At 42.8% G+C, this 26,796-nt stretch overlaps 2 protein-coding genes across 5 annotated transcripts in view; one reads left to right on the top strand and one right to left on the bottom strand.

The window, feature by feature from the left end:
- The window catches only part of LOC135333878 (CUB and sushi domain-containing protein 1-like), a 31,177-nt gene extending 11,531 nt beyond the window's left edge, over positions 1 to 19,646 (top strand). For 2 of the 3 annotated variants that reach the window (XM_064528894.1, XM_064528893.1), the window contains 66 exons: positions 15 to 215; positions 310 to 513; positions 572 to 775; positions 860 to 1,063; positions 1,119 to 1,325; positions 1,382 to 1,579; positions 1,644 to 1,844; positions 1,995 to 2,198; positions 2,252 to 2,440; positions 2,514 to 2,699; positions 2,919 to 3,122; positions 3,184 to 3,390; positions 3,444 to 3,644; positions 3,734 to 3,937; positions 3,991 to 4,194; positions 4,255 to 4,458; positions 4,541 to 4,744; positions 4,811 to 5,017; positions 5,217 to 5,408; positions 5,650 to 5,856; positions 5,939 to 6,142; positions 6,217 to 6,411; positions 6,508 to 6,711; positions 6,774 to 6,983; positions 7,151 to 7,354; positions 7,488 to 7,691; positions 7,792 to 7,980; positions 8,040 to 8,234; positions 8,321 to 8,515; positions 8,571 to 8,777; positions 8,830 to 9,033; positions 9,086 to 9,292; positions 9,419 to 9,625; positions 9,743 to 9,949; positions 10,060 to 10,254; positions 10,305 to 10,484; positions 10,543 to 10,743; positions 10,801 to 11,004; positions 11,055 to 11,273; positions 11,421 to 11,627; positions 11,737 to 11,928; positions 11,987 to 12,181; positions 12,244 to 12,420; positions 12,475 to 12,681; positions 12,741 to 12,950; positions 13,046 to 13,249; positions 13,406 to 13,606; positions 13,665 to 13,871; positions 13,926 to 14,129; positions 14,231 to 14,410; positions 14,517 to 14,723; positions 14,782 to 15,186; positions 15,232 to 15,408; positions 15,462 to 15,659; positions 15,729 to 15,932; positions 16,005 to 16,208; positions 16,315 to 16,413; positions 16,602 to 16,805; positions 17,008 to 17,214; positions 17,309 to 17,398; positions 17,462 to 17,595; positions 17,808 to 18,172; positions 18,360 to 18,480; positions 18,646 to 18,794; positions 18,927 to 19,125; positions 19,427 to 19,646. In XM_064528894.1, coding sequence (XP_064384964.1) covers positions 15 to 215; positions 310 to 513; positions 572 to 775; positions 860 to 1,063; positions 1,119 to 1,325; positions 1,382 to 1,579; positions 1,644 to 1,844; positions 1,995 to 2,198; positions 2,252 to 2,440; positions 2,514 to 2,699; positions 2,919 to 3,122; positions 3,184 to 3,390; positions 3,444 to 3,644; positions 3,734 to 3,937; positions 3,991 to 4,194; positions 4,255 to 4,458; positions 4,541 to 4,744; positions 4,811 to 5,017; positions 5,217 to 5,408; positions 5,650 to 5,856; positions 5,939 to 6,142; positions 6,217 to 6,411; positions 6,508 to 6,711; positions 6,774 to 6,983; positions 7,151 to 7,354; positions 7,488 to 7,691; positions 7,792 to 7,980; positions 8,040 to 8,234; positions 8,321 to 8,515; positions 8,571 to 8,777; positions 8,830 to 9,033; positions 9,086 to 9,292; positions 9,419 to 9,625; positions 9,743 to 9,949; positions 10,060 to 10,254; positions 10,305 to 10,484; positions 10,543 to 10,743; positions 10,801 to 11,004; positions 11,055 to 11,273; positions 11,421 to 11,627; positions 11,737 to 11,928; positions 11,987 to 12,181; positions 12,244 to 12,420; positions 12,475 to 12,681; positions 12,741 to 12,950; positions 13,046 to 13,249; positions 13,406 to 13,606; positions 13,665 to 13,871; positions 13,926 to 14,129; positions 14,231 to 14,410; positions 14,517 to 14,723; positions 14,782 to 15,186; positions 15,232 to 15,408; positions 15,462 to 15,659; positions 15,729 to 15,932; positions 16,005 to 16,208; positions 16,315 to 16,413; positions 16,602 to 16,805; positions 17,008 to 17,214; positions 17,309 to 17,398; positions 17,462 to 17,595; positions 17,808 to 18,172; positions 18,360 to 18,480; positions 18,646 to 18,794; positions 18,927 to 19,125; positions 19,427 to 19,489 — 13,073 coding nt within the window. In that variant the 3' untranslated portion in view covers positions 19,490 to 19,646. The remainder of the gene's footprint in view (positions 1 to 14; positions 216 to 309; positions 514 to 571; positions 776 to 859; positions 1,064 to 1,118; positions 1,326 to 1,381; positions 1,580 to 1,643; positions 1,845 to 1,994; positions 2,199 to 2,251; positions 2,441 to 2,513; positions 2,700 to 2,918; positions 3,123 to 3,183; positions 3,391 to 3,443; positions 3,645 to 3,733; positions 3,938 to 3,990; positions 4,195 to 4,254; positions 4,459 to 4,540; positions 4,745 to 4,810; positions 5,018 to 5,216; positions 5,409 to 5,649; positions 5,857 to 5,938; positions 6,143 to 6,216; positions 6,412 to 6,507; positions 6,712 to 6,773; positions 6,984 to 7,150; positions 7,355 to 7,487; positions 7,692 to 7,791; positions 7,981 to 8,039; positions 8,235 to 8,320; positions 8,516 to 8,570; positions 8,778 to 8,829; positions 9,034 to 9,085; positions 9,293 to 9,418; positions 9,626 to 9,742; positions 9,950 to 10,059; positions 10,255 to 10,304; positions 10,485 to 10,542; positions 10,744 to 10,800; positions 11,005 to 11,054; positions 11,274 to 11,420; positions 11,628 to 11,736; positions 11,929 to 11,986; positions 12,182 to 12,243; positions 12,421 to 12,474; positions 12,682 to 12,740; positions 12,951 to 13,045; positions 13,250 to 13,405; positions 13,607 to 13,664; positions 13,872 to 13,925; positions 14,130 to 14,230; positions 14,411 to 14,516; positions 14,724 to 14,781; positions 15,187 to 15,231; positions 15,409 to 15,461; positions 15,660 to 15,728; positions 15,933 to 16,004; positions 16,209 to 16,314; positions 16,414 to 16,601; positions 16,806 to 17,007; positions 17,215 to 17,308; positions 17,399 to 17,461; positions 17,596 to 17,807; positions 18,173 to 18,359; positions 18,481 to 18,645; positions 18,795 to 18,926; positions 19,126 to 19,426) is intronic. The other variant, XM_064528895.1, reaches the window with a different exon arrangement.
- LOC135333885 (uncharacterized) lies at positions 19,554 to 26,793 on the bottom strand. 2 transcript variants are annotated; one of them, XM_064528908.1, is made up of 15 exons: positions 26,170 to 26,793; positions 25,676 to 25,753; positions 25,314 to 25,604; positions 24,656 to 24,790; positions 24,252 to 24,491; positions 23,781 to 23,933; positions 23,337 to 23,558; positions 22,939 to 23,124; positions 22,464 to 22,667; positions 22,059 to 22,196; positions 21,398 to 21,619; positions 20,994 to 21,143; positions 20,663 to 20,794; positions 20,045 to 20,200; positions 19,554 to 19,796 (listed from the first exon to the last, which is right to left on the bottom strand). In XM_064528908.1, the coding sequence occupies exons 2-15, from the start codon at positions 25,749 to 25,751 to the stop codon at positions 19,672 to 19,674; spliced, it is 2,430 nt and encodes an 809-aa protein (XP_064384978.1). In that variant the 5' UTR covers positions 25,752 to 25,753; positions 26,170 to 26,793; the 3' UTR covers positions 19,554 to 19,671. The 2 variants fall into 2 exon arrangements, with proteins under 2 accessions (XP_064384978.1, XP_064384977.1); XM_064528907.1 differs by having other exon boundaries at positions 25,676 to 26,793.
- Positions 26,794 to 26,796: the final 3 nt, after the last annotated feature.

Below are 26,796 nucleotides of genomic sequence, written 5' to 3'. Positions count from 1 at the left end.
CTGTTCATCTGCAGCTGTTACGTGTCTTGACCTGCCTACCATCAGTTTTGGATCAATCCTTTATCAGCCAGACCTATTTTCACCGTTTGATTATCAAACCACGGCCACCTACAGCTGCATTCCTGGGTATGCACTGTCTGGTGGAGATATTGTGAGGACTTGCACCTCATCTTTAGGGAGTGGTGTGTGGACTGGAACTGCATCTACTTGTGAAGGTACAATCTATATAACTGCGAATACAATTACTTAAGCATTGATTCATATCATGTATATATGTGAGTACTATAATTATCTTCTATAATTGTACAGCCATCACATGTCCTGCTCTCTCTAATCCTGCTAACGGACAAGTCACATTTGCCACTGACACTACCGTACCATATGATTTTGGCACTGTTGCTACCTACACCTGTGGCACTGGATTTGGACTGAGTGGAGATATGACAAGGACTTGTAGCGGAGATGGCTCAAGTACAACTGGAATGTGGAGTGCAACAGCCCCAACCTGCGAAGGTAAGCAGCTTATAATTATGCCCTTCTCAATAACTTTTTCCTTCAATACATTTAACAGCTATCACGTGCTCTACTCTGAGTCCAATCACCAATGGAGTGATAACATACAGTCCTGACAGTAATGCCCTGTTTGACTTCGGAACTACTGCCACACACACGTGCAACGATGGGTTCTTCCGGGAGGGGAGTAGTACCAGAACTTGTGGAGGAGATGGATCTAGTGTCAGTGGAGTGTGGGGTGGAGCAGCTCCAATGTGTGCAGGTCTGTTGTTTTGTGGAATCAATAATTTTTCCAATAATATACAGTACATGTACAGTCTATATGATTTTACCTCGTGTAATGCAGCTGTGATGTGTCCTGTCCTAACTGCTCCAACCAATGGAATAATCATGTACACTGAGATACCGTCAGGGTCGCTGGGGTTCATGGAAATGGCCACCTACAGCTGTAATGCTGGCTTTGGACTGTCTGGGGGAGACCCTGTGAGAACTTGTGAGGGTGCTGCAGGCAGTTCGGGAGATTGGACCGGAACTGCTCCAACTTGCGAAGGTGACAATAATCAATAAACGCTGAAGACAAGCTCATAATTGATCTATTTATTCAGCCATCATGTGTTCTGTTCTTACGGCTCTTACAAATGGACGAATTGATTATCTGGCTGACACCTTGCCGCCGTTTGACTATGCAACTGTGGCTTCCTACATCTGTAACCCTGGATATGCAGTGATTGGTACAGTTGAAACAAGAACCTGTAGAGGAGATGGCTCCACCCCAATCGGAATGTGGACTGGAACAGCACCGATTTGTCAAGGTACACATTTTTCATTTTTAAGTTTTGTGAAATTTAATGTGATGCTTTTTCTATAGTTGTCACCTGTGCTTCTCTCAACGCCGTCAATAATGGAGTGATATCTTACAGTCCTGACAACACTGACCCGTTTGACTTTGAAACTACTGCCACCTACACCTGCAATGATGGTTTCTTCCTGGAGGGCAGTGCTAACAGAGTGTGTACTGGATTATCTGTACCAGGATTTTGGGACAGCTCAGCACCCGTATGTACAGGTAATGCTTCATTTGCTGCAGTGAGAAAACTGTATGGATATAATGTTTATGTTTGCAATTGCAGCAACGACTTGTACAAGTCTAGCTATTCCCACCAATGGCATCATCACTTATGCCACGGATACAATTGCTCCATTCAACTACCAAACTATGGCAACATACAGCTGTGTCGCTGGCTATGGTCTTTCTGGTGGAGACACTGTGAGGACTTGTGAAACAGCTAGTGGGGGAGGCAGTTGGGTAGGAAGTGCTCCAACTTGTGAAGGTACATCAAAGATATAACATTGCAATTATTTTCATGTTCAATTTTCACAATAAAGATATACGTTGGTCTATGTTGTAATTTTCATTCATCATTAAATGCAGTACATTAGAATTTTCATGCCTTTTGATGTTCATCATTGAACTTGTGCAGCCATCACATGTCCTGATCTCTCTGATCCTGCTAACGGACAAGTTACATTTGCCACTGACACTATCGTACCATACGACTTTGACACCGTGGCTACCTACTCTTGTGACATTGGATTTGGACTGAGTGGAGATGTGATGAGAACTTGCGGAGGAGATGGACTTAGTCCAAATGGGGTGTGGAGTGGAACAGAGCCAATTTGTGGAGGTAAAAACGTATTATAAACTGCCGACGTACTTAAAATGTTCAATATTGCACAGGTTTTATGTGCTCTTCTCTGAGTCCAATTGCTAACGGATTGATCACATATGGATCTGACACTACTGACCCGTTTGACTTTGGAACTACTGCTACTTATGCCTGCAACGATGGTTTCCGTTTAGGTGGTAACGCAGTTAGAACATGTGTTGGATCAGGATCATGGGATGGAACAGAACCCGAATGCTTAGGTACTTATAACGTATAAAACCAATATCTTTTTACTTATTAGCCTATTTTTATAAAGGTATTCTCCCAATACAGCTGATGTGTGCTTAGACTTGCCAGTCCCAACGAATGGAGTCATCACTTACAGTCCAGACACCACTTCACCGTACGATTACCGGACCGTAGCCACTTACAGCTGTCTTGATGGTTATGGACTGGCTGGTGGAGATAAGACAAGGGAGTGTTTGGGGATGTGGACTGGAATTGCTCCCACTTGTGAACGTAAATATACAGCAAAGTGGGATTGTACATTTAGAGCATTTGAGCTAAAAACTTGGAACCTTATAAAAACCGAGTGGCTTTCAGTATAATATTGGAGTTGTGCTTTTGAAGTAATGAATGGCAGCTATATAGAGTGTGATTTTGCTTGAGGCCGCATATTTATATATATCGGCTGGTTGATATAGTAATTTGTATTGATGCCTTTGAACTCCTTTACAGCTGTCATATGTTTTGCACTCGTTGATCCTATAAATGGACGTGTTTCCTACTCAAGTGCTGCTGCACCATATGCTGCTGGCACTGTGGCTACCTACTCCTGCGGTGATGGCTATGGACTGATTGGAGGAGATGTTATGAGCACTTGTGGAGGAGATGGCTCCAGTACTAATGGAGTGTGGGATGGAGTAGTTCCAACTTGTCAACGTGAGTAAATACACTGTCCCAACAGTCGTGTCCAAGCCTAGCTTTTTCTCTCTCCTTGTAGCTATCACATGCTCCACTCTCTCTCTACCTGACAACGGAGTGATTGTCTACTCGTCTGCCACACCCGAGCCTTATCAGTTTGGGACCACTGCCAGATACTCCTGCAACACTGGGTTTGGACTGAGTGGTGGAAGTGAGATGCTCTCTTGTGGAGGAGATGGCTCCAGTCCAAATGGAGACTGGAGTGGAGTCATTCCAACTTGTGAAGGTGAGATAAAAACTGTGTATTACACATAAATTACATTATCTTTACACAAACAGCCATCACATGCTCTTTGCTGACTATCAACAATGGAATGGTATTCTACAGTCCTGACACCACTGACCCATTTAACTTTAGAACTACTGCCACCTACTCATGCAATGATGGATTCTTCATAGAGGGAGAGCAAACTAGAAACTGCACTGGAGATGGATCTAGTGTAAATGGAGAATGGACTGGAGTTTCTCCTGTGTGTGCAGGTATGTTCTAACTCACTTTCCTCGCCATAATAATAGGATGGTACAACACAACATGGAATATTCCTGTGTACAAATATTAATTAATGCAGCTGTGATGTGTCCTGTCTTAATTGATCCGACCAATGGGATGATCATGTACACTGAGATACCGTCAGGGTCGCTGGGGTTCATGGAAATGGCCACCTACAGCTGTAACGCTGGCTTTGGACTGTCCGGGGGAGACCCTGTGAGGACTTGTGAGGGTGCTGCAGGCAGTTCGGGAGATTGGACCGAAACTGCTCCAACTTGCGAAGGTAGACTGTGACAACAAGTTAACAAAAGTTTATTGTACCCTTTATTCATTCAGCCATCATGTGTCTTGAACTTATTACTCCTTCAAATGGACAAGTGGTGTATTCTGATTTGACATCGCCATACGATTTTAACACTATGGCTACTTACGTCTGTTTCACTGGCTATGGACTGAGTGGTGGAGACGAGATGCTTTCTTGTGGCGGAGATGGCTCCAGTCCAAATGGAGTGTGGAGTGGAGTCATTCCAACTTGTGAAGGTATTCTTTGTGCTTTGAAAATAACAATTATGTTAATTATTATGTGATCAATGCTTGCAGATATCACGTGTGCTACATTGGACCCAATTGCTGACGGAGTAATAACTTACAACCCTGACACCACTGACCCGTTTGACTTTGGTACAAACGCCACCTACTCCTGCAACGATGGGTTCTTCTTGGAGGGAAATGACATAAGTACCTGTGATGGAGACGGCACCAGTGTCAATGGAGAATGGGATGTTACTGCTCCTCAGTGCACAGGTTAAAAATTTATTATCAAAACTTAATTCACTGCATACACATATACATGAAACGTTAGGAAACTTATTTTTATCTTCCACAGCAATAATGTGTCCTGACCTCTCTGAACCAGACAATGGGTTTGTCACATTTGCTGTCGATACAAGCTCACCTTATGATTACCTCACCATGGCCACCTACGGCTGCAATACTGATTACGGACTGTCTAGTGGAGAAAATGTGAGAACTTGTGTTCTTTCAAGTATCGGTGGTGGAGAATGGAGCGGAAACGCTCCGTCTTGTGAAGGTGTGCAAAAATTGATGATTATCGCAACCTATAGCAATTATAATTATGTTAATTCTATCTGTACAGCTATCACTTGCCAGCTGCTCACTCCAGTTACTAATGGAGGTGCCATCACTTACAGTCCTGATATGACTATACCATTCGCTATTAGAACTGTTGCCACTTATTCTTGTCTCCAAGGATTCCGTTTGGAAGGAAGCCCGGATAGAACTTGTGTCGGAGATGGCTCCACCTCTGATGGAACCTGGGATGGTGTCGAACCAGTTTGTAATGGTATGTCTTTACAGATATAATTATACTGTACGTAGCTTTTGTTCTGGTGACTTTTATAGTGCCCACTTTGAATAATAAATGTGCATTTTGTAGATCTGTGAGCATGTTTTTTATATGATAAAACATACTGTTTTTATACAGATTAACACACAAAACTCTTTCCCTCATATGACGATGCTATATCCCTCATGTACCACAGATGTGTTCTGCCCTATGCTGTCTGATCCAGCTAATGGAGTCATCACATACTTTGACGACATCACTGCTCCATTCAACTACCTCACCACAGCAACATACAGTTGCAACAATGGCTATGGACTGTCTGGCTCCAGCTTTGTTAGAATCTGTGGCAATACTGGGGAATGGAGTGAAATAGCCCCAGATTGCAATCGTAAGAAATATTTACACCCATGAGCTCTACGTTTGTACCATACGTACTACCCTATAAACAGAAAACTTTTGGGATTTACGATTAACAAAAAGTAACATCAGAATTACAGCAAATAATTTGACAGTGATGTACAACTGAGTTGTAAGCATCTGCATGTTGTTTATTATAACGACTGATTTTCTCGTAGAGTACTACAGTTAGGGTTTGTTTTCAATCATTGTATATTGTTTTGCTCCTGCAGCTGTGGTCTGCACTGATCTCTCTGCTATTGACAACGGGCAAGTTATGTACTCGCCTGATCCGAGCTCTCCTTACGATTATGGGACGGTGGCCACCTATGTCTGTAACAATGGGTTTGGACTAGTTGGCGGGGTAACCAGGACTTGTAGCAGTGACGGAGGCGTGTCCACTATGGGAATATGGGATGGTTTTGCTCCATCTTGTGAAGGTGTGTAGGCTAAAAATGCATTAATTTGTACAACTATTAGACTGACTACTCATCTATCATTGCATAATTTCCAATCACACAGCTATTAGTTGTGCTTCTTTGAGCCCCATCAATAATGGGAGTATAGCATACGGTACTGACACCACTGACCCGTTTGACTTTGGAACTACTGCCACCTACTCCTGCAATGATGGCTTCTTCCTGAGTGGAAGTGCTACTAGAATGTGTGAAGGAGACGGATCCAGTGTTAGGGGAATGTGGAGTGGACCTGCACCAATATGCTCAGGTACATAGACCGGTCTACATGCATAATAAATTATGCTACCTCTATTATGTTTTAACATTATTATTTTATTTTAGCTGTCGTGTGTCCTGATTTAATGGACCCCACAAATGGCATCATCACATTCACTGGAGAGACCTCTGGATTCATGACAATGGCCACCTACAGCTGTAACTCTGGCTACGGTCTGTCTGGTGGAGACTCTGTGAGGACTTGCACCTCATCCAGTGTGGGGGCGGGAGAATGGACTGGAACATCTCCAACTTGTGAAGGTATGTTTTACCTGGGGTACTTTGATACAATGTACAGAAATTTTAACAGCTTACAAGAATACAAACCAACCATATTAATTTTATGTACTTCTGCAGCCATCACATGTCCTGCTCTCTCTGATCCTACTAATGGACAAGTCACCTTTGGCACTGACCCTACTGTACCATATGACTATGGCACCATGGCTACCTACTCCTGTGGTACTGGATTTGGGCTGAGTGGAGATATCATGAGAACTTGTGAAGGAGATGGACTAACCACTGACGGTGTGTGGAGTGGAATAGAATCAACTTGTGAAGGTGAGCATATACATGCATTGGATCAAGCTGCTATGGCACCCCTCACACACACACACATGCAGCAATCACTTGTACTTCTCTAAGTGGAATCAACAATGGGATAATAACTTATGTACCTGACGCCATCGAGCCATTCTCCTTCGGATCTACTGCCATCTATTCCTGCAGTGAGGGATTCTTCTTCCCACCCAATGTGAACCCGATCCAAACATGCCTTGGAGATGGCATCACCCCTGTAGGATTTTGGGACGGAGCAGCACCTACTTGCACAGGTATTAAACTGTTTGCATTGTATTCAGCCAATTAAGTGATAGTGCAACCGAAATTGTGGCTTACTATGTAATCAATTTAATATTCCTTTATGAGTTTTATTAGGGTGAATTGTTAATAAGTACGCAAATAGTCTGTTTACGAAGAATCGTTATCTTCTTTTATTCAGCAATCACATGTCCTAACCTCACCTCTCCAACAAGTGGATCCATCGCCTATACCACGGATACAACAGCTCCATTCGACTATCAAACCACTGCAACCTACAGCTGTGACGCTGGTTATGGCCTGTCTGTTGGAGACACTGTGAGGACTTGCACTGAATCTAATCTAGGGGCTGGACAATGGACTGGCACTGCTCCAGCTTGTGAAAGTTAGTCAACTAGCACTATGCTGCATGCACCCTTAAACACTTCATAAGTGAACTGCTACCAATAAAAACATACATTGACTGTATATTCCATAATTGCTCATTATGCACTTTGAATGTCTTTCTATATCTGCAGCAATCGTGTGTCCAACTCTCTCTACTCCTTTCAATGGACAAATCTCCTTTTCTTCCTTGCTGAACACCGCTAATGTTACTGCCACCTACTCCTGTGACATCGGATTTGGACTCAGTGGAGGAGATGAGGTACTCACTTGTGGAGGAGATGGCTCCAGTCCGAATGGAGAGTGGAATGGAACACCCCCAGTTTGTGATCTTTTATGTAAGTGGCTCTATAATTAATATGGCTTGTCTTTAAACCGTCCTGTACTATAGCATATGTTTGGTGTTTAAAACAGAAATGATTAAGGTTTTTCCTACAGCCGTGTTCTGTCCTGAGCTTCTTAATCCATTGAATGGACTAGTGGCGTACGATACAGTTTATAGTGCTGTTGCTACCTACTCTTGTGATGCTGGCTATGGACTGAGTGAGGGAGATGGGACGCAAACCTGTGGAGCAGGTAGCTCTAGTGCGATGGGTACTTGGGAGGGAGTGGTTCCAACTTGTGAAGGTACGTAGAAGTCACATGATCTATATCATAGTGTATTTCAAGTCGATTTCTCTCTACAGCCATCACCTGTAGTTCTCTGAGTCCAATTGCCAATGGAATGATCGATTACGAGTCTATTACGTATAATTTTGGAACCAGTGCCATCTATACCTGCAATGATGGTTTCTTCCTGAGTGGAAGAAACAGTCGAAGATGTGGAGGAGACGGAACCAGTGTCGATGGAATGTGGAGTGAAACTGCACCAATATGCTCAGGTACATACACATAATTAATTTTAATGATACGGTAATTTGCACAAATTTTCTCGGTACATACTTATACGGCAATTTACGTTCAATAGTGGTCGTGTGTCCTGATTTAATGGACCCCACAAATGGCATCATCACATTTACTGGAGAGACCTCTGGATTCATGACAATGGCCACCTATAGCTGTAACCCTGGCTACGGTCTGTCTGGTGGAGACTCTGTGAGGACTTGCACCTCTTCTAGCGTGGGGCCAGGAGAATGGTCTGGAACATCTCCAACTTGTGAAGGTATAAGGACTTAAAAACTAGAGTATGGCTCAATGTATGTATTCTACCACCACAGCCATCACTTGCAATGCTCTTCCTCTTCTCACTGACGGCATACTTGTCTACTCGTCTTCCACACCCGAGCCTTATGAATTTGGGACCACTGCTAGATACTCCTGCGACATTCGCTATGGACTGAGTGCAGGAGATGGGCTACTCACTTGTGAAGGAGATGGCTCCAGCACAAATGGAACGTGGAGAGGAATAGTTCCAACTTGCGAAGGTGCATAATATTGACGCTATGCGTGTAATTATGCACATACTAATCGTTTCAGCTATTTCTTGCTCTGTTTTGAGCTCCATCCTGAATGGAGTGATTGAGTACAGTATGGATGTCACTGATCCGTTTGACTACGGCACTACTGCCACCTACACATGCAACGATGGGTTCTTCCTGGAGAGCAACAGTGAGAGGATATGTGGAGGGGATGGAAGTACCGTGACTGGTTCATGGGAAGGAATGACCCCTGTATGCACAGGTATGTATCCTGATGGATTGAAACACTTTTGTGTGATAAATTTTTTCCCCAGCCATTACATGTATAAATTTGAATGCTCCGACCAATGGCATCATCGCATTTTCCTCTGGTACCTCTGCTCCATACGATTACCAAACCACGGCAACGTACAGCTGCAACACTGGATATGGACTGTCTGGAAAAGAGAGTGTAAGGACATGCCTTGGCTCTTTAACTATGGCCAGTGGAGAATGGAGTGGAACTGCTCCAACTTGTGAAGGTATTCATATTGCTCAGTAGCAAATATCTATCACACTATATAGCAGCCGTTAATTGTCTACATGTGTTATAATTATGTCTTTTAGTACTTACAACATTTTCAGTGCATGTATGAAATCCCTTGCAGCTGTCACATGCTCTGAGCTGTCTACTCCTGACAACGGGCAAGTCTTATATGCTTCAGCCATCACCCTGGCTCCCTTTGACTTTGGAACTACTGCCACTTATCAATGTGATGCTGGCTTTGGTCTGGTTGGGGAGACAATGAGTAGGTGTGGAGGAGATGGCTCCAGTTCAAACGGAGTGTGGACTGGAACACCTCCTACTTGTGAAGGTACAATGTACATCAATACAGAGGAAATCTGTAGGAGGATGATTGTGATTGTGAAATAACATCTACAAAACACTATTACAGTATTTCTCATGTTGCATGGTTATTGATCTTGTGCAGCCATCACATGTCCTGCTCTCTCTGATCCTACTAATGGACAAGTCACCTTTGCCACTGACATCACAGTTCCATTTGACTATGGCACCATGGCTACCTACTCTTGTGACATTGGATTTGGACTGAGTGGAAATAATATGATGAGAACTTGTGGAGGAGATATGTCTAATTCAACTGGAGTGTGGAGTGGATCAGAGCCAACTTGTGAAGGTAGTGTTGTTATAGAATGAGTTGGTATTTCTGGAAAATCCTGAAAAGATGCTGTTTAATGCCTCGCTGCGTGGTGCACTTATTTCATAATATATTACTTACACTTACAGCCATCACTTGTACTTCTCTGAGTCCAATTGCTAATGGATTGATCGGTTACGAATCTAACACATTTAACTTTGGAACCAGTGCCACCTACACCTGCACTGATGGCTTCTTCCTGATTGGAGGGAACAGTCGAAGGTGTGGAGGAGACGGAACCAGTGTTAATGGAGTATGGAGTGAAACTGCACCAATATGCTCAGGTATGTGAACCCAATGATTATAAGCATAGATTAACTTATTTTTACAACAGTGTTTGATTGCCCTGAGCTTATGGACCCAACAAATGGTGCCATTACATTCTCTACCTCTGGATCTATGCCAACGGCAACGTACAGCTGTGACTCTAGCTATGGACTATCCAGGGGAGACACTGTGAGGACTTGCACTGGCAGCCCTGCAGAGTGGAGTGGAACTGCCCCAACTTGTAATAGTAAGTACAACTCAATAACCAATGGCATATATTTGTTCACTATTTGACACTTACCTAGCTCTCACTTGTGTTGACCTTCCAACTCCCGTCAATGGTGCAATCACGTTCTCTTCTCTTGCACCTTATGAGTTTGGAGCTACTGCTAGCTATAGCTGTAACACTGGCTATGGACTGGGCGGAGGTGACGTAACAAGAAGTTGTGGAGGAGATGGCTCCAGTACGAATGGGGGGTGGAGTGGAACACCTCCAACTTGCAACAGTAAGATTGTTAATTTGCAATGTGTGTAAATGTCTTCATTACGTTGTATTTCTGTAGTCATCTTTTGCACATCTCTGAGTCCGATTGTCAATGGAATGATAGTGTACAGCCCCGACGTAACAAGCCCATACGACTTTGGAACTGCTGCCACCTACTCATGCAATGATGGGTTCTACCTGGATGGAGAGCAGAGTAGAAACTGCGCCGGGGATGGGACCAACACTATTGGCACGTGGGATCTAACCGCGCCTATTTGTACAGGTATGCAGCCTTTTTAAAATAGAATTTCAAAATAACAAACATTTTTGCAGCAATAACCTGTGGTGACCTCGCCTTTCCTTCAAATGGACTAATATTATACCTCACGGCGGGCCTAACTTTGATCACAAATGCTCCATTTGACTATCAGACCATCGCCACGTACAGTTGTGCCGGAGGCTATGCTCAGTCCGGTGGAAATACCGAGAGAACGTGTGTTGGTTCTATTCTTGGTCCTGGAGAATGGACTGGAATCTCTCCAATTTGTGAAGGTATCAAAATTAATACCAGCAGTTATTTACACATTCAGAATATCATGTACTGTATTAATTGGCACACACAAATTAAATATGTGTTGTTTAATCAAACACAAACTAAAAAAAGAAAACTCGAACTTATATTATGTACTATCTACGTAGCTATCACTTGCCTTGAACTACCTGCTCCTGTCAACGGACAAATCTCCTATGCTGTTGATATGTTTGTGCCATTCGACTACTCAACTGTGGCCATCTACTCTTGTGACACTGGCTATGGACTGAGTGGTGGAGATTTGACAAGATCTTGTGAAGGAGATGATTCCAGTACAACTGGATCATGGAGTGGATCACAACCAACTTGTGAAGGTGGACGTCAAAATATTTACCTAAAACAATCATACTTGTGTACAAACGTAATTTTAGTTTTATTGCATGAGCCACTAGCAATGTTGTTGGGTAATATTTCTGTACACAGCCATTGTCTGCCCCGATCTGCCCACCCCAATGAACGGCCAGGTGGTGTATGCATCGACTGCCTACGGGGCTATTGCCACCTACTCCTGTGACACTGGCTTTGGACTGAGTGGAGGAGATGGGATGCAAATCTGTGGGGAAGATTTTTCTGGACCGAACGGAGTCTGGGAAGGAATAGTTCCAACTTGTGAAGGTATAGAAACTCTTTTTTTGCCATACATTGTGTGAATATATTTCCTATACATGTACAGCCATCACTTGTACTTCTCTGAGTCTAATTGATAATGGGTTGATCGCTTACAATTCTGCTACTTTTGACTTTGGAACTACTGCCACCTATTCCTGCAATATTGGGTTCTTCCTGAGTGGAAGTGAAACTAGAATGTGTGGAGGAGATGGATCCAGTGTCAGGGGGATGTGGAGTGGAACTGCTTCAATATGCTCAGGTATATGTACAATAAATTTGGTACTTCCATACAGATATGACATTACTGACCTATATATGCAGATGTTATGTGCCCCACTTTAATGGAGCCAGAAAATGGCCTCATCACTTTGTCTATTGAGAGCCCAGGATCTACGACAGCCACGTACAGCTGTGACACTGGATATGTTCTAGCAGGTGGAGACAGTGTGAGAACTTGTACTGCAGAAGTCTGGGATGGAACTGATCCAACTTGTGAAGGTTTGGCTATTTAAATTATCCTGTCTGCATGCTACTAATAATGGTTTTGTACAGCTATCACATGCATCTCTCTTCCTCTACCTGACAACGGAGCGATTGTCTACTCGTCTGCCACACCCGAGCCTTATCAATTTGGGACCACTGCTAGATATTCCTGCAACACTGGGTTTGGACCGAGTGGAGGAGATGAGGTGCTCTCTTGTGGAGGAGATGGCTCCAGTCCAACTGGAGAGTGGAGCGGAGTGATTCCAACCTGTGAAGGTATAGTCAAATGAAATATAATTATATACATATGTACCGACCTGCTTTCATCTTTATAGCCATCAATTGTGCTGCACTAAGTTCAATTGACAATGGCGGCATAACGTATGACCCTGTCTCGAGTGATCCAGTCACCCTCGATTACGGAACTACTGCCACTTACTCCTGTAATGATGGGTTCTTCCTGGAGGGTAACGTTATGAGGAACTGTGGGGGAGATGGAACAAGTCTGGATGGAGTGTGGGATGGAGTTGTTCCCATCTGTAGTGGTAAGTTATGATTCTGTGCATGATTGTTGTCAGATCATCTACTAGTAATAATTATGATGGCTGAATAATGACTTGTGTATTTGTCCCTTTTGCAGCAATCACATGTTCTGGTCTGAGTGATCCAACTAATGGCATCATCACATTCACCATGGATACAGATTCTCCATTTGACTATCAGACCGCGGCCACTTACAGCTGCAACATTGGCTTCGGACTGACGAGTGGTGATAGTGTGAGAATGTGTTTGGGTTCAAGCGAAGGTCCAGGAGAGTGGAATGGAACTGCTCCATTCTGTGAAGGTGGGTATACATTGTTCTCTTGTTGGTATGGGAGTTTCCACCCAAGCTTCCTTAATCACACGCGTCTCTCATTGTTACTAAGGTCGTTTGTTCCGTGTACTACAATGCAACAACTATACTTTGGTATGCAATTGAAATACTCTTGTACGTACGCAGCTGTCACCTGTGCTGATCTCGCTGCCCCAACTAACGGACAAATTAGCTACTCTACTACCTTACCCTATGGCTTTGGCACTGTGGCTTCCTACTCTTGTGACACTGGATATGGACTCGTGGGGATTGATTGGACAAGCATGTGCAACGGAGATAGCTCAAGCACAGCTGGAATGTGGATAGGTACACCTCCAACTTGTGAAGGTGAGTACTGCAACTTATGTGTGACAATACTTATTATTCATTATGTTACTATTCGTAGCTATCACATGTACCTCTCTTCCTCTACCTGGCAACGGAGCTATTGTCTACTCGTCTGCCACACCTGAGCCTTATCAGTTTGGGACCACTGCCAGATACTCCTGCAACACTGGCTATGGACTGAATGGAGGAGATGAGGTGCTCTCTTGTGGAGGAGATGGCTCCAGTCCAAATGGAGACTGGAATGGAGTTATTCCAACTTGTGAAGGTACGCACCTATTTCCTTTGTTTTAGTAATTTTATGCCCCGCGTATACCTGCAGCTGTAACCTGCCCTGAACTGAATCTGATCAACAATGGCATGATAACCTACAGTCCTGACACCACTAGTTCCTTTGGTATCGGAACTACTGCCACCTACTCATGTGCTGATGGACATGTCCTGAGTGGAAGTGATACTAGAATGTGTGAGGGAGACGGCTCTAGCACTCGCGGTGTCTGGAGTGGCAATGCACCAATATGCTCAGGTAAACACACATGTTTCTAATTGATCTACAAATCTACAATAGGCAAGGGTCAAAGCAACTCAATTTCTTACCTTCTATCAACTGTATACTATTTCCCATAGACGTTTTTTGTTCTACACTGTTCGACCCAACCAATGGCCATATCACTTTCTTGGTGGACCCTTCAACATTGGTACTCACTGCTACCTATGCCTGTGACCCTGGATACGGGCTCTCTATTGGAGACATGATTAGGACCTGCCTTGAATTAGGATGGAGTGGAGCGGAACCAGTTTGTGAAGGTATGACTGCTGCTTTGCTAACATGTGTACTACCTATAAAACATAGTTGTACTTATTAGCAGTAATTGCTCTCTGTGTACTTTATAATGTGTTTTTATACTTGCAGCGATCTCATGTCCTGCTCTTCCTGTTCCTACTAATGGACAAGTAACTTTCTCTGACGACCATTTCGCCCCTCACAACTTTGGTACTGTGGCTACCTACTCCTGTACTGATGGCTATGGACTGATTGGTGGAGATGTTATGAGCACTTGTGGAGGAGATGGCTCCAGTACTAATGGAGTGTGGAGTGGAACAGCCCCAACTTGTGAAGGTATGTACATACAGCAGGTATTTTATATTAGCCGATCATTTGTATATCTCCATTACAGCTATCACGTGTCCTGGTGTTCCACTGCTTGTCAATGGAGTTATTGCCTATTCGGATACACCTGCACCATACGACTTTGGAACCATGGCTACTTATACCTGTGACACTGGATACGGATTGATTGGAGATATAACGAGAACTTGTGACGGAGATGGCTCCAGTCCAAATGGAGTATGGAGTGGATCAGCCCCAACTTGCAATTCTATCACGTGTACTTCTCTGAGCCCGATAACCAATGGAAGGATCAGCTACAGTCCTGACGCGACAAGTCCTTTCGATATCGAAACTGTGGCCACTTATTCTTGCATTGATGGCTTCTTCCTGAGTGGAAGTGACACTAGAACATGTGAAGGAGACGGAGCCAGTTTCAGTGGAATGTGGAGTGGAACTGCACCAATATGCTCTGGTAAGAAAATCAATAACAGATTCCAACAATAATACATTTTGGCAGATGTTGTGTGTCCCACTCTGAATTCACCGGAAAATGGCCAAATTTCATTCTCCGTGGAGACTGATGGATCAACCACGGCCACCTACAGCTGTGACACTGGCTACGGACTCTCTGGTGGAGACAGTGTAAGGACTTGTACTGCAGGAGTTTGGACTGTACCAGCTCCAATTTGTGAAGGTATGGACAGTAACGTCTGTATGCAATCAATATAATCATAGGATATTTTACAGCCATCACATGTCCTGCACTCCCTCTAACTGAAAATGGAGTGATCGTTTTCTCCACTTCTGAGCCTTACAATCTTGGAACAACTGCCACCTACTCATGCAACACTGGCTACGGGCTGAGCGGAGGTGTTATCTTAACTTGTGGAGGAGATGGCTCAAGTCCAAACGGGGAATGGAGTGGAACACCTCCAACTTGTGAAAGTGTGTAATTTATAGCTCAATGTGCTATACTCTGTAATTTTGCTATGACTAATGACATTTTTTCTGCAGCAATCACTTGTCCTGGTTTGAGTCCAGTCACTAATGGAGACATATTTTACGACCCTGATGTAATTGACCCCTACGACTATGACACCATGGCAACATACAGCTGCGATGTAGGCTATTTCCTTGAAGGAAACTCTATCAGACGTTGCGGTGGCGATGGCTCTTCCACGACTGGATCATTCGATGGATTGTCTCCCATTTGCACAGGTATGAATGTTATATGCTTCCAGAGTTGTATTGCTCTTATAATTATATGGCCTTCTACTTTAAACCATGCAGCAATCACATGCTCAACATTGGCTCCTCCTATGAACGGAATGATCATCTATGCCACGGATACAACAGCTCCATTTGACTACCAAACCACTGCCACCTACAGCTGTGACGCTGGTTATGGCCTGTCTGTTGGAGACACTGTAAGGACTTGTAGTGGCAGCCTGGAGGGCGATGGATACTGGACCGGAACAGCTCCAATCTGTAGAGGTGAGTACTTACCTGGAAAAATTGTTCATGCATTCAATTAATTGTTTGATACGTGATAGCACAACACCTTTTGTTCTATTATTCACCATACCTTTTTTACACACAGCCCCTGGTGTTCCGAATAACCCTAACTTCCAGCTTGATGATGCTGTCTGCGGTAAAATCACCATATCTTGGGATGAACCATTGGAAGATGAGCAAATTGGTAAGGAATTTGTTTCTTGTTATCAGTGGACATGTTTCGATCTTTTTTGAGGGATTGTTTTGTGTGCGCCAATTATTCATTTGGGACCTGGATTCCTGGCCGTTATATCATTGTTGGTGTTTGTTCAGGGGTGGCTGTTAAGAGGTTACTAAGATTTGATAGTGAACATGTTTTGTATTCATGTACAGGAGGTATCTCAAGATATCGGGTGATGGTGACCAAACGTTCCACTGGAGAGTCTGACAGCATGACCACCAGCGACCTGTTTCTCATTTTGAACAACCTGGAGTGCTGCCAGGCATATGACTTCTCTGTCGCTGCTGGCAACAGTGATGTGTTTGGAGATGCTCTATATCACAATGATGGATTCCGGACGAGACCAGATGTTTCTGGTGAGGGTCATGTCCACAGTTATACAGACTTAGTCGATCTCTAAACAGCCCAGTTCAGCATTCTGTTAAAATAGCTAGCTGCGCATGCTTGTTGAAATTACCTCATTAAGTACGCATGTTACCCCCCCAACACTAATTTAACACAGTATATAGATTCTACCTTATGCTAATGTTCCTTCATCCAATGATTATATATATATAGTGTTGCCGGATGTGTCAGTGACAGTGGAAAGTGACACAACTCTGAGCATAAGCTGGGTTGAGCCTTCTTCTCTCACCCACCTGCCCTCGGATACTTACACTGTTACCGTGACACCAACCTGTATGAACGGAGACACTGCTGTGTTTACCCCACCCCCTCAGATGGTGGCCTTTGATGCCACACCTACCTTGCAAGTTACAAACCTCAGTAAGTTACAAACCCATGCATGGTTATCCTGTAACAATAACAGTATTGTTATGTTCTTACAAAAAGTGTCTCAACTTAAATCTTATTCTTACAGACCCTCAAGTTCCCTATAGAGTGAGCTTTGATGCTGTTGTTTGTGAGTCCAACATTTCCATATATGACGATACAGTCTTCACCGTACCAGGTAAGAATTTCATATTCTACTTTACATATACCCCTGCATCACTAATCATCCTTGCAAAACCAGGGGTTGATATCGGCTCTCCCACTATCAATTCTGCCAGTCGACTTACGGAGGATCCCTCTAAGGCCAGGGTGGAGTGGACACCCACTGCCAACGTTGTGGATGTCCAGATCTACTCAGGAAATACCTTCAATGAGGTACACACATGTGGGCAATAAATTATTTGTTCTGCGAAAAAATTAAGATGATAATTATAGCCAGCTATTGTGGAAAATTTTCAACCCTACTACAAAATTCACTAACAATTGCTTTTAGTAAGTTCAGCTCTAACAATTGCTTTTAGTAAGTTCAGCTCATTATACAGTGCCATGCATGTTCACTATAGGTAAACACTATATATTTTGTGCAGGACAATCTCATCAGGAGTGACAAGGTGTCTTCACCCATCAACACTGCGATTAGCCTCACTGAACTTGACGTGTGTACTCCATATTGGTTCGTGGTGAGAGCAGCTACTTGTGGAGATGCAGCAAGTAGTGCTCCTGTGAAGGTTGACTTAGACGATACCAAGCTATTTGAACTGAGCTTCAAACTTGAGGATGCTGACCGTTGTACTAGCTTTAAACAGAGCGAGAGCAAGCAAACAGTGAGCAAGATTGAGGATCTCATGAATATCACCCTGCTCTCCACCGACTGTGGGGCCTTTGCTGTGAGCTGCTTTGCTGGCAGTGTCCTTACTTGTGACGGGAGTGATGCATCCCTCGTTTACTTCAGGTACACATGCACACACTATCAAGTGTCGCTTAGAGTCAATAGTGCCCGCATCTTACGTATACTGGCATCACCATTCCTTTGCTCAGATTTCATAATTTAAGCAAAATATAACATTCATAGTACATGCATCACTCTTTTATACACTGAATAACTGGCACAACAATGCCCCCTTATATACCCTCTACAGTACGAGCCTTGTGGGTCATGGTACAGGAAAGACCAGTTCCTCTCAAGAGTCGTGTCTCAATGCATGGTTGGCAAAGAGTCCCAGGCCAACGATTAATATATCTAACGGACTCAAGCCTGTTGTGAGTTAAACTGTTCCCATAGAAAGATTTTGTTCTGCCTGTACATGAGTCTACGTATGTAGGGATTTACATAATAGGTAAACTTAAAGCAATATCCTGTGCATGGTCAATAAAACTACGTTATAAAATCCCTAAACTCTTCGATTTTGTTTTCTTTTTCTGTAGGAGCTGTCACCTGTGAGCAGGAATGGTTTCCCAGTTTATGCCATCGTTCTCATTGCGATTGGTTGCATAGCCTTGGTCACGATTGTAATTCTGGCAGCTATTATCTACCGCTACTACCGCCGAAAGTATAGAGCAAAGAAGGTCTATTTGTAAGTTCTTTCATCAGCCATGTTAATTATTGCATATTACTCAATGTAAATATATAGTGTAGAAACTAATGTGCTGAAGGACTGTCTTAAGAGAATTGCATGTATAAGAGGTTTTTGTATTTCCTCTCTCAGCACTGAAAACTTTAACCCATCTGTGAACAACCCTACCTATGAAGAGATATCTGGATTTATGGCAGAGAACCCTGTGTTTTCTGAGGACACAATGGAAAAAGCAGCTACACCTTTGTCTGCTGGTAACCCTGGTTTCATTGACTCAGGTGGTGCTCCTCCAGACTACTCTAGCTTCATGGCCAAAGAGAAGGAGGCTGAGGTAAGACGCTTACCACTGGCGTTATTCAAGAAATATACATCTATCTGGTTTATGCTGTATCAGTGCAACCGATGTACTTTTGCTATTACGATACAGGACTAGTCACTAGATCTATTGCATTGTCCAGTGCTGACTATAGCAACGTAATGCGTGCACACAGTTAAAATACATAGCTAACAGTACCTGCATGCGCTATGTATATATAATACTGCACATGCATTGGTGAGATTGTGCTTGACAACACAACATGCATGTACGTAACCGTGCCTGTTTTCACTCACACATGCACATGCACGTGCAGGCTTTGGGTGAGGATGTGAATTTTGAAATACCACCTCTTGATGACAGCATGACCCACTTCTAAAGTACTGTTGCAAACACTTTATGCTGTTAGAGAAAAACATTTTTATAGCTTATAATCTACCAACTAGTTCGTTCATAATTATTATGAAGTATTACGTACTTGCACTAATAATAAAAATACCTTTAGATCACAACATAAAATATTGTTCAAAACTTGATATTGCATCAGGTACGTAAGTGCCTCTAGCCAGTGTAAGTAAAATTAAACTCTCTTGTGATGTGTCTCCTACAGCCTGTAGTGAAGACAGGTGTCACAAATAGCAGATGGTTGCCAGGAGATGGGTTCTGCCAAATGTATGGAGAGTTGCCTGCATGTTGGTGTGTGTGTGCGCGTGTTTGTGTGCATAATACAAGAACGTCTATTATTGCTTTGTAACTCTGCACACTGGGTCTATTATTATAGTACATGTATACGTAATTCTAGCTACTTTCTTGAATTGCACCTTTCAAAGAAGCTATTAATTATAATTCTATTATTACGGGTTAGGAATAAATATTAAACTGTAGTCTAAGCAACAGTTACAGCTATACAATATACAGTAAGCATTCCACGTACAAGGTCTCTCGGTCTGATCTCGATCTCTCCTGCATAGAAACGCGATCACTCTCTCACTAGAAGACGGTCCAGTTGCTTGCCACTCAAAGGTGACCCTGTTCTCTCCCACAATAACCACCCCTCCATTGATAGGATGCAGCCAGCAAACACTGTGGTCTATAGGAAAAAATGATGGCTATAAAATGTACAATGATTATAGTGTATAATAATTATAGCCATCATTCATGTCTTCACACAAATAAGGGTCTGGCAACAGTGTGGTGCTGCCAATCAGATTGTAGATTTGTAAATCGTTATCATCAACCACTTGTATCATAAAACCATACCCAAAGACATCACAAATTAGCGTACTGATAGGCTGAGCAACTAATCTTCCACGCCCATGCACATGCACTCTATATAGTGGGCGTGAGAGTGAGTAGGTAATTAACATAATTATGCACATTGTTGCCAGACCCTTCTTCATGTGAAGGGGCGTGGTTTGCGAGACTTAGGTTTGTCACAGTATGCACTTGAAGGGGGTGATATTATATTAGTTCCGCAATATCGCTGTGTTTACAAGATAATTACCTGCTAGAAAGTTCAGACATCATGGTGTTATAATTAATTTAGTAGTACCTAATCTGAGGGTTACAGTGGCGAGGTTCAGTGGGTGGAGCCTAGGGTCTGAGAGGAGGTGGGCATTTACAGTCAGCGTAAACTGCTGTCGACGGATAGGGAGATCTGTGTATGTCACATGACCTGACGAACCTGTACAAAACAGTACCATAATTATGTATTCAACACGACATAGCTACATTTAGCGAATGTTTTAACCTATGTTAGCAGGCCACCTTTTTATTACAGCCATTGTTTATCCGCCAAAGAGTGATCACGTCACTAACTATACAGACAATTTCACTACAAAAATACGTACTTTGACAGCTAGTCACTGGACTGATCTACTTACAGTCCAGAGTGATGGTGGGTGTTCTGCCGGGGCCAGAAAGAGAGCAAGTCACCGAGGAGAGCTGCTCACGTTGGGTGAGGATGAAATCAGCATGAACCTCATTATCCACCACTGATGGAGTGTTGTTGGTGAACGTGAGCGTGGGGAGAGCTGCAGGTGCCACAGTAAGGATGCATGAAGTAAGATACACGGTTATAGTTATAGTGGCTATAGTATAAATAATTTATGTGCGTAGATAGGATTATAATAAAGATATCATTATTTTTTTAGCTAATTCAAGTACGTATTAATTCTCCCACTCACTCTATTGAATAAATTTGTAGTACGGTATATATTACTATAAATACAAGGTTAGTATTGAGTCTGTGCAAGTGCACGCGTATACATCTACATCATAGACTCACTGCCTTGATCGTTGAGGATGACGATGGTAGTTGTCGAGGGCGTCAGGTGAACTGCTGTGTCAGACGACTGCAGACTCAGTGTAAATACCTCGTCAGCTTCCAACAGAGTGTCTGGTAGCACAGTGACATTGAGACAGATCCGACCATCAGAGAGGGGCGGTGATAATGGGTTAGCAGAGAATGATAAGCGTTGGTTTAGAATCTCAACAAAGTCCACGTTCCCTGAGTGTATAAGTAAATATGGTAATTAAATAAGCAATCATTTAGTAGCTGTTTGGTAGCATCAGTGATAATTTGTTTGGGCCCTGAAAAAGTGTGAGCTACACAGGTTTGTTATCGGAGCTAGATCAATCTTGTGTAAAAGTTATAATTATCATGTGCAAATAATTATGTCAGCTATAATAATTTCGGCAAGGGCAGTGCTAGAAATAGTTACTACAGGAACTCTCACTAATCCCAATGCCTGAAATACTACTTACAGTACAAAATGATGATGTAATGTACATATAAGTGCCTTATTGCGATTGCACACTTTCACCAGTATAATTATGATTTATGGTCGCAACGTTTGAGGATCTACTGCTCTTGATACCCTAGCTCCGATACAATGTACAAGTTTATCAGTGCTAGTAGCGAATACATTTGCCAAATCAACAGTCACCTGTGGCATTGCCTGATTCTGAGCAGAGTAGAGCATGAATGCTCCTCTGGTACTCTCCCACCACCGTCACACACACCTCCAAACTAACGTCTTCCTCTCTTACACTATACTGGGAGTGCTCAAAGCCAACGCTCACAGCTGCAAACAATAGAACACACGATAACTATGGTATCAATACATGCTCAGATAAAATGTACGCCAATATATGAGTAAAACTTGTTGAAAGAACTCACCTTTGGCATAATTATAGAGCACAGCAGTTGAAAAAAATACATAATGTATTGTATTACAGGACTATAAAGCGTCACGGTTTTCAACCACTAAAAAAGCAACACAGAAGACTAAATTACAAGACAGGTAAATTATAGTGTGCGTGCAATAGACCCACACTGCACACGTACTTACCAGATGGACTGTTGTCTCTGAGCATGACTGTAGCGACTCTACCCCCAGTATTGACAAAGGGGTGGGAGGTAGCCAGCTGCATCGTGAATGTCTCTGTAGCCTCCACTACTTGATCATTGCGGACCACGACACACTCGCACACACTCTCAGAGAGGGGTAGACGGACAGAAAGGGTGGAGTTCACACTAACATAGTCATGTCCACCTGAAGCAAATAAGTCAATGCAAAATGCAAGTAAATAGATGTCAGCTTGCTCACTATCTGTAAGCTCTTACAGAACTTACTCTAGACTATGTACACGGATCTGTGAAAGGTAGAATTCTTGAATCACGAGAAAGAAAGGAAATAATTAGAAAGGCTATAATTATGGATCAGGTGTTTACCTAGTTACATGTATGTAACTGTGAATTAAGACACTGCCAAATTCTGAGTGATTTATATTCATTCAACTTGGGCAGCATTTGTATGGCTCTACCTGTCGCAGTTCCATCTAAAGTGCTGATGGTGATGTCAACCATTAGGGAGTCCCCATCCTCGCCCATATCAGCTGACAGAGCACCCCCCTCCCGTTGTACCAGACACACCCTCAGGGCAGTGTGACTCTCCCCTGGACCAGCCTCATGGATAGTGTACTCAGTCTCTTCAAATGATACCTCAAACACTGAATCAGAAGTGGAAACAAGATTTAATCTTACGTACGTGCTTAAAATTCCAGTTCTACATATGAAAGTTAGCTATTATTTGGCTGCTGTGCTGAGATGCCTTCAACTTCACACTATATCCATAAAATAATGTAGATACATACAGAAAAGTGACACTCATGTTGTGAAATAACACAAAATATCTATATAGCAATAGAAGAATTATACTCACCATCATTGTCGGTGATCTGTATTAGTGTTTCCCTGACGTCCGTCCTCACTCTACCCCCCACATCCACCCTCCTCCCATCAACAAACACGTCCCCAACAATCACGGAAAGGGTCTCTGTGAGCTCAGCCACGTCATCATTGATCAGGTCAAGGTCCATGCAGTCTATAGAGCCACCAGGGGAGAAGGTGAAGTTGCAGGGCGGGGGCTGGTAGTCAACACCCTCTGAAAAAGAATACAAAGAGTAACTATACGACTGACGAGCGTTTAGTAATTCTAGATACTTGATCGCTATTGGAATGCTGTTAAGAAATCATCTACTTAGATACGTACTCCTACAAACCATCACCTGAAGACAATTATCATCCTAGTAAATTATGAGTGCTAACACGAGCGTTTCCAATACCCGATTAAGTAGTAGGCAGCAACAACAATAGCAATGCTTACCCACGGCTGTTCCTGCTCTCCAGACTGGGACCACCTCCAGTGGAAGTCCGAGAATGCTCCCGGTGACCTGGGCACACAGTCTCACTTGTGGCGTGCACACCCCACCCCCCTCGCTAAAAGTGTATACAGCTCTCTCAAAGCCAATCACTAACTCTGCAGTGGATAAACCGTATTAACCATAATTATGGTCAATTATAGATTTAGGGGTATAAATAAGGGCAATTTCTAGGCTAAGCTGATATTGTTTTAAGTTGATCGATGGCAAAACAAATAATTATCGTATAGCGCGAACTTTTCGAGGCACTTATTATGACTGTGTCTAAACACATTTCGTCGAATAAATTTACGGTATGTCAATGACGTCGTGTCCGTCGTTAGCTATACCTCAAAAACAGTGAAAACAGTGAAAGTAAGAGCCTTGAAAACGTTACGCTATATTCATGGTAGGTAATAAGGTACAATTATACCCACCATCATCATCTTGAATATAGACAGTTGTGTTTGATGTTAACGGAGCCAGAACATCACGAACTCTCAGTTCCAGACTAAAAGACTCTAGTTGGTACTCAAACACCAAGTCCTGTGTGATGGGGATGCTGAAGCACTGTCGACCACACAGGTAGTGGCAGCTGTCATCACTGGAGGCTAGGACTAGCTGGTCTGGAGTGATGGTGAGATTGAAGGCTCTGGCAAGGGAGAAGTCTGTTCGTCCTGGTAAACAGAAACAACTATGTATAATTACAGTATATAGTGATAATGGATTAATTTATTATGTACACAGTATAATGAAGTAAAGGTATAGGCAGATTGCTAGCATGCAGTTTGGAAAAACTATGTCGTCTACATTGTAACGAGAGCTGTTAGTGTAGACTCACTGGAAGCTGTCGAGTCTGTCTCAGAGATGGTGACAATAGTTCCATTAGTGGTGTTGCGTACAGAGAGACACACGTGGAGCAGCCCGTCCCCCTCCCCCGCAGTGTAGGAGCTCGACTCAAAGGTCACCTCAGGTACTGTAAGGGAATAAAGAGCATTTCTTTACATAGTGAGCTCAGAGAACACACTCGCTGAAGCATTGATACAAGAGACAACATAAGTATGATCAAATGAGAAACTTATTTGATCGGTGTACTCCCGACTTGATTACGTACAATTAATTGGGACTTTATATGCTTCCTGTGCTGCTACTTTTGTAGGAGCTACATCATAAACTACTGATTCGGGAATTTTAATCATACACGTCACTCGACTGTGACTAGAAGCAGTGAATGATAATTATTATGATGATATCACAAATCTAGTAAGATTGATACACAAATTCAAAGCGCATCAATGTATTGTTGCTTTTGTTTTCGTTAGATGCTAATCAGAATTCATAAAACAACCCACCATCTTGGGAATTTATAATCGTGCAACAAGACTATAAGCTGTTTTTGTAATAACATGCAGTCACTCTCGTAAGGTACACCACTATAAGTACATCAATAACCATAGTCAGGTGCATTATAATTATAGCAACTCAGTAAATTATCTCACTTGACGGACATTCCACATCAGCAAAGAATGATGTCACCTCATTCTCAAACACACATCTGTAGACTGCATTGACACACACCACCCTCTCCACGTCCAGTGTAGCCACTATTCTAACAGTAGGGACCACGTTCTCGTGATCAGTGTCTCTCAGCATTGAGGTACTGTTGAGTGTGTCGCCATGAGAGTCATACCACACTACAGACTGGATATCAGGATTGGAGGTACCTACACACATGAGCTGCACTGTGCTTGGGGTGGACACGATAGCTTGAGTCGTGGTGATGTTGAAAACTGCAAAAGTAGCCAGTGTCATAATTATGGCACACACAAAAATTGACTAAAAGAAATACTTGGTAGCGTACAGTTTGGTTGAGAATGTCCTCCGGTCAGTGTGCATAGTAGCAGATAGCACAAGATGGGAATGATCTCATTGGCCATAGCTAAATATGATTTTGAAGCAAATCTACGCATATATATCATTTGTATTCGCATGCAAAACTAAATCTATAGCAGGTATCACTGCTTTTATCCTCCCTGGCCGTGCATCAAAGATTCAAAACAATGACATCAACACATCTTTACACATGCAAGACCCACTTGGTACTATAAATAGGTGCCTGTAAGTTTGAAAAACTACACTTTCAAAATACAAACAGGGTATTAATTGCACTTATGATTACATAAATACTTGATAACTTATGCAATACAGACACTTACACTTACACAATTCAAATTCAAAGAAAATTACGGAACAAAGGAAGTAATTAATTAATAAATTAATAAATTAGAAATTACGGAACAAACAATTCAAATTCAAAGAAAATTACGGAACAAAGGAAGTAATTATGCCACTAACTTTCAGTTTCACTAGCAATAGAAAATTGAGATCATTTCATCTTCCTGTGTCCAAAGCAAGCACATGGCTTCCTGTGTCCCGCCCACTCCCACTCACACGTTTATGAATCTAATTAGCGAGGTGCCGTATATGACACCTGATCCCTGTTACCAACTAATCTCCCAGCTTGAAACAATAATTATGCCTCGGTGCGCATGCGCAAGCGAGGTATACGGTAGTGTGTTTGTGTGTCTGTGTGTGTGTGTAGACCGCTACAGCTGCTCAAGGATGAATCAAGTGCAAGTAAGAGTTTCTATAGGCTTCTAGTCATGTATACTTGGATTTTAATTAGTGGATTTGCAAAATAATGCTTCATTCTCGAGTTATGCCTAGTTTTGCTTACTTGGAATGCTATTGCAGCCTTTTCAGAAGAGTCCGTAGCAAAACTTGTTCACCGAGTGTTACTACTCTACTTAGTAGTTAGCTCTGCATTAAAACGCTAGCTATTGGTAGCTGCAAGAGTGAGCAGAGAGCTGCAAGGCTCTGCTGACTTGCAGCCATAATTTTAGACTTGAACTTTTGGCATCGATCGTTTTTAACAACAATCATGGTTGATCATTACCCACTATTCGGTTGATTGCATGCAAA

The sequence above is a fragment of the Halichondria panicea genome, chromosome 3 (assembly GCF_963675165.1).
Source record: "Halichondria panicea chromosome 3, odHalPani1.1, whole genome shotgun sequence".
Lineage (NCBI taxonomy): Eukaryota > Metazoa > Porifera > Demospongiae > Suberitida > Halichondriidae > Halichondria > Halichondria panicea.
This window is presented reverse-complemented; position numbering and strand designations above follow the sequence as displayed.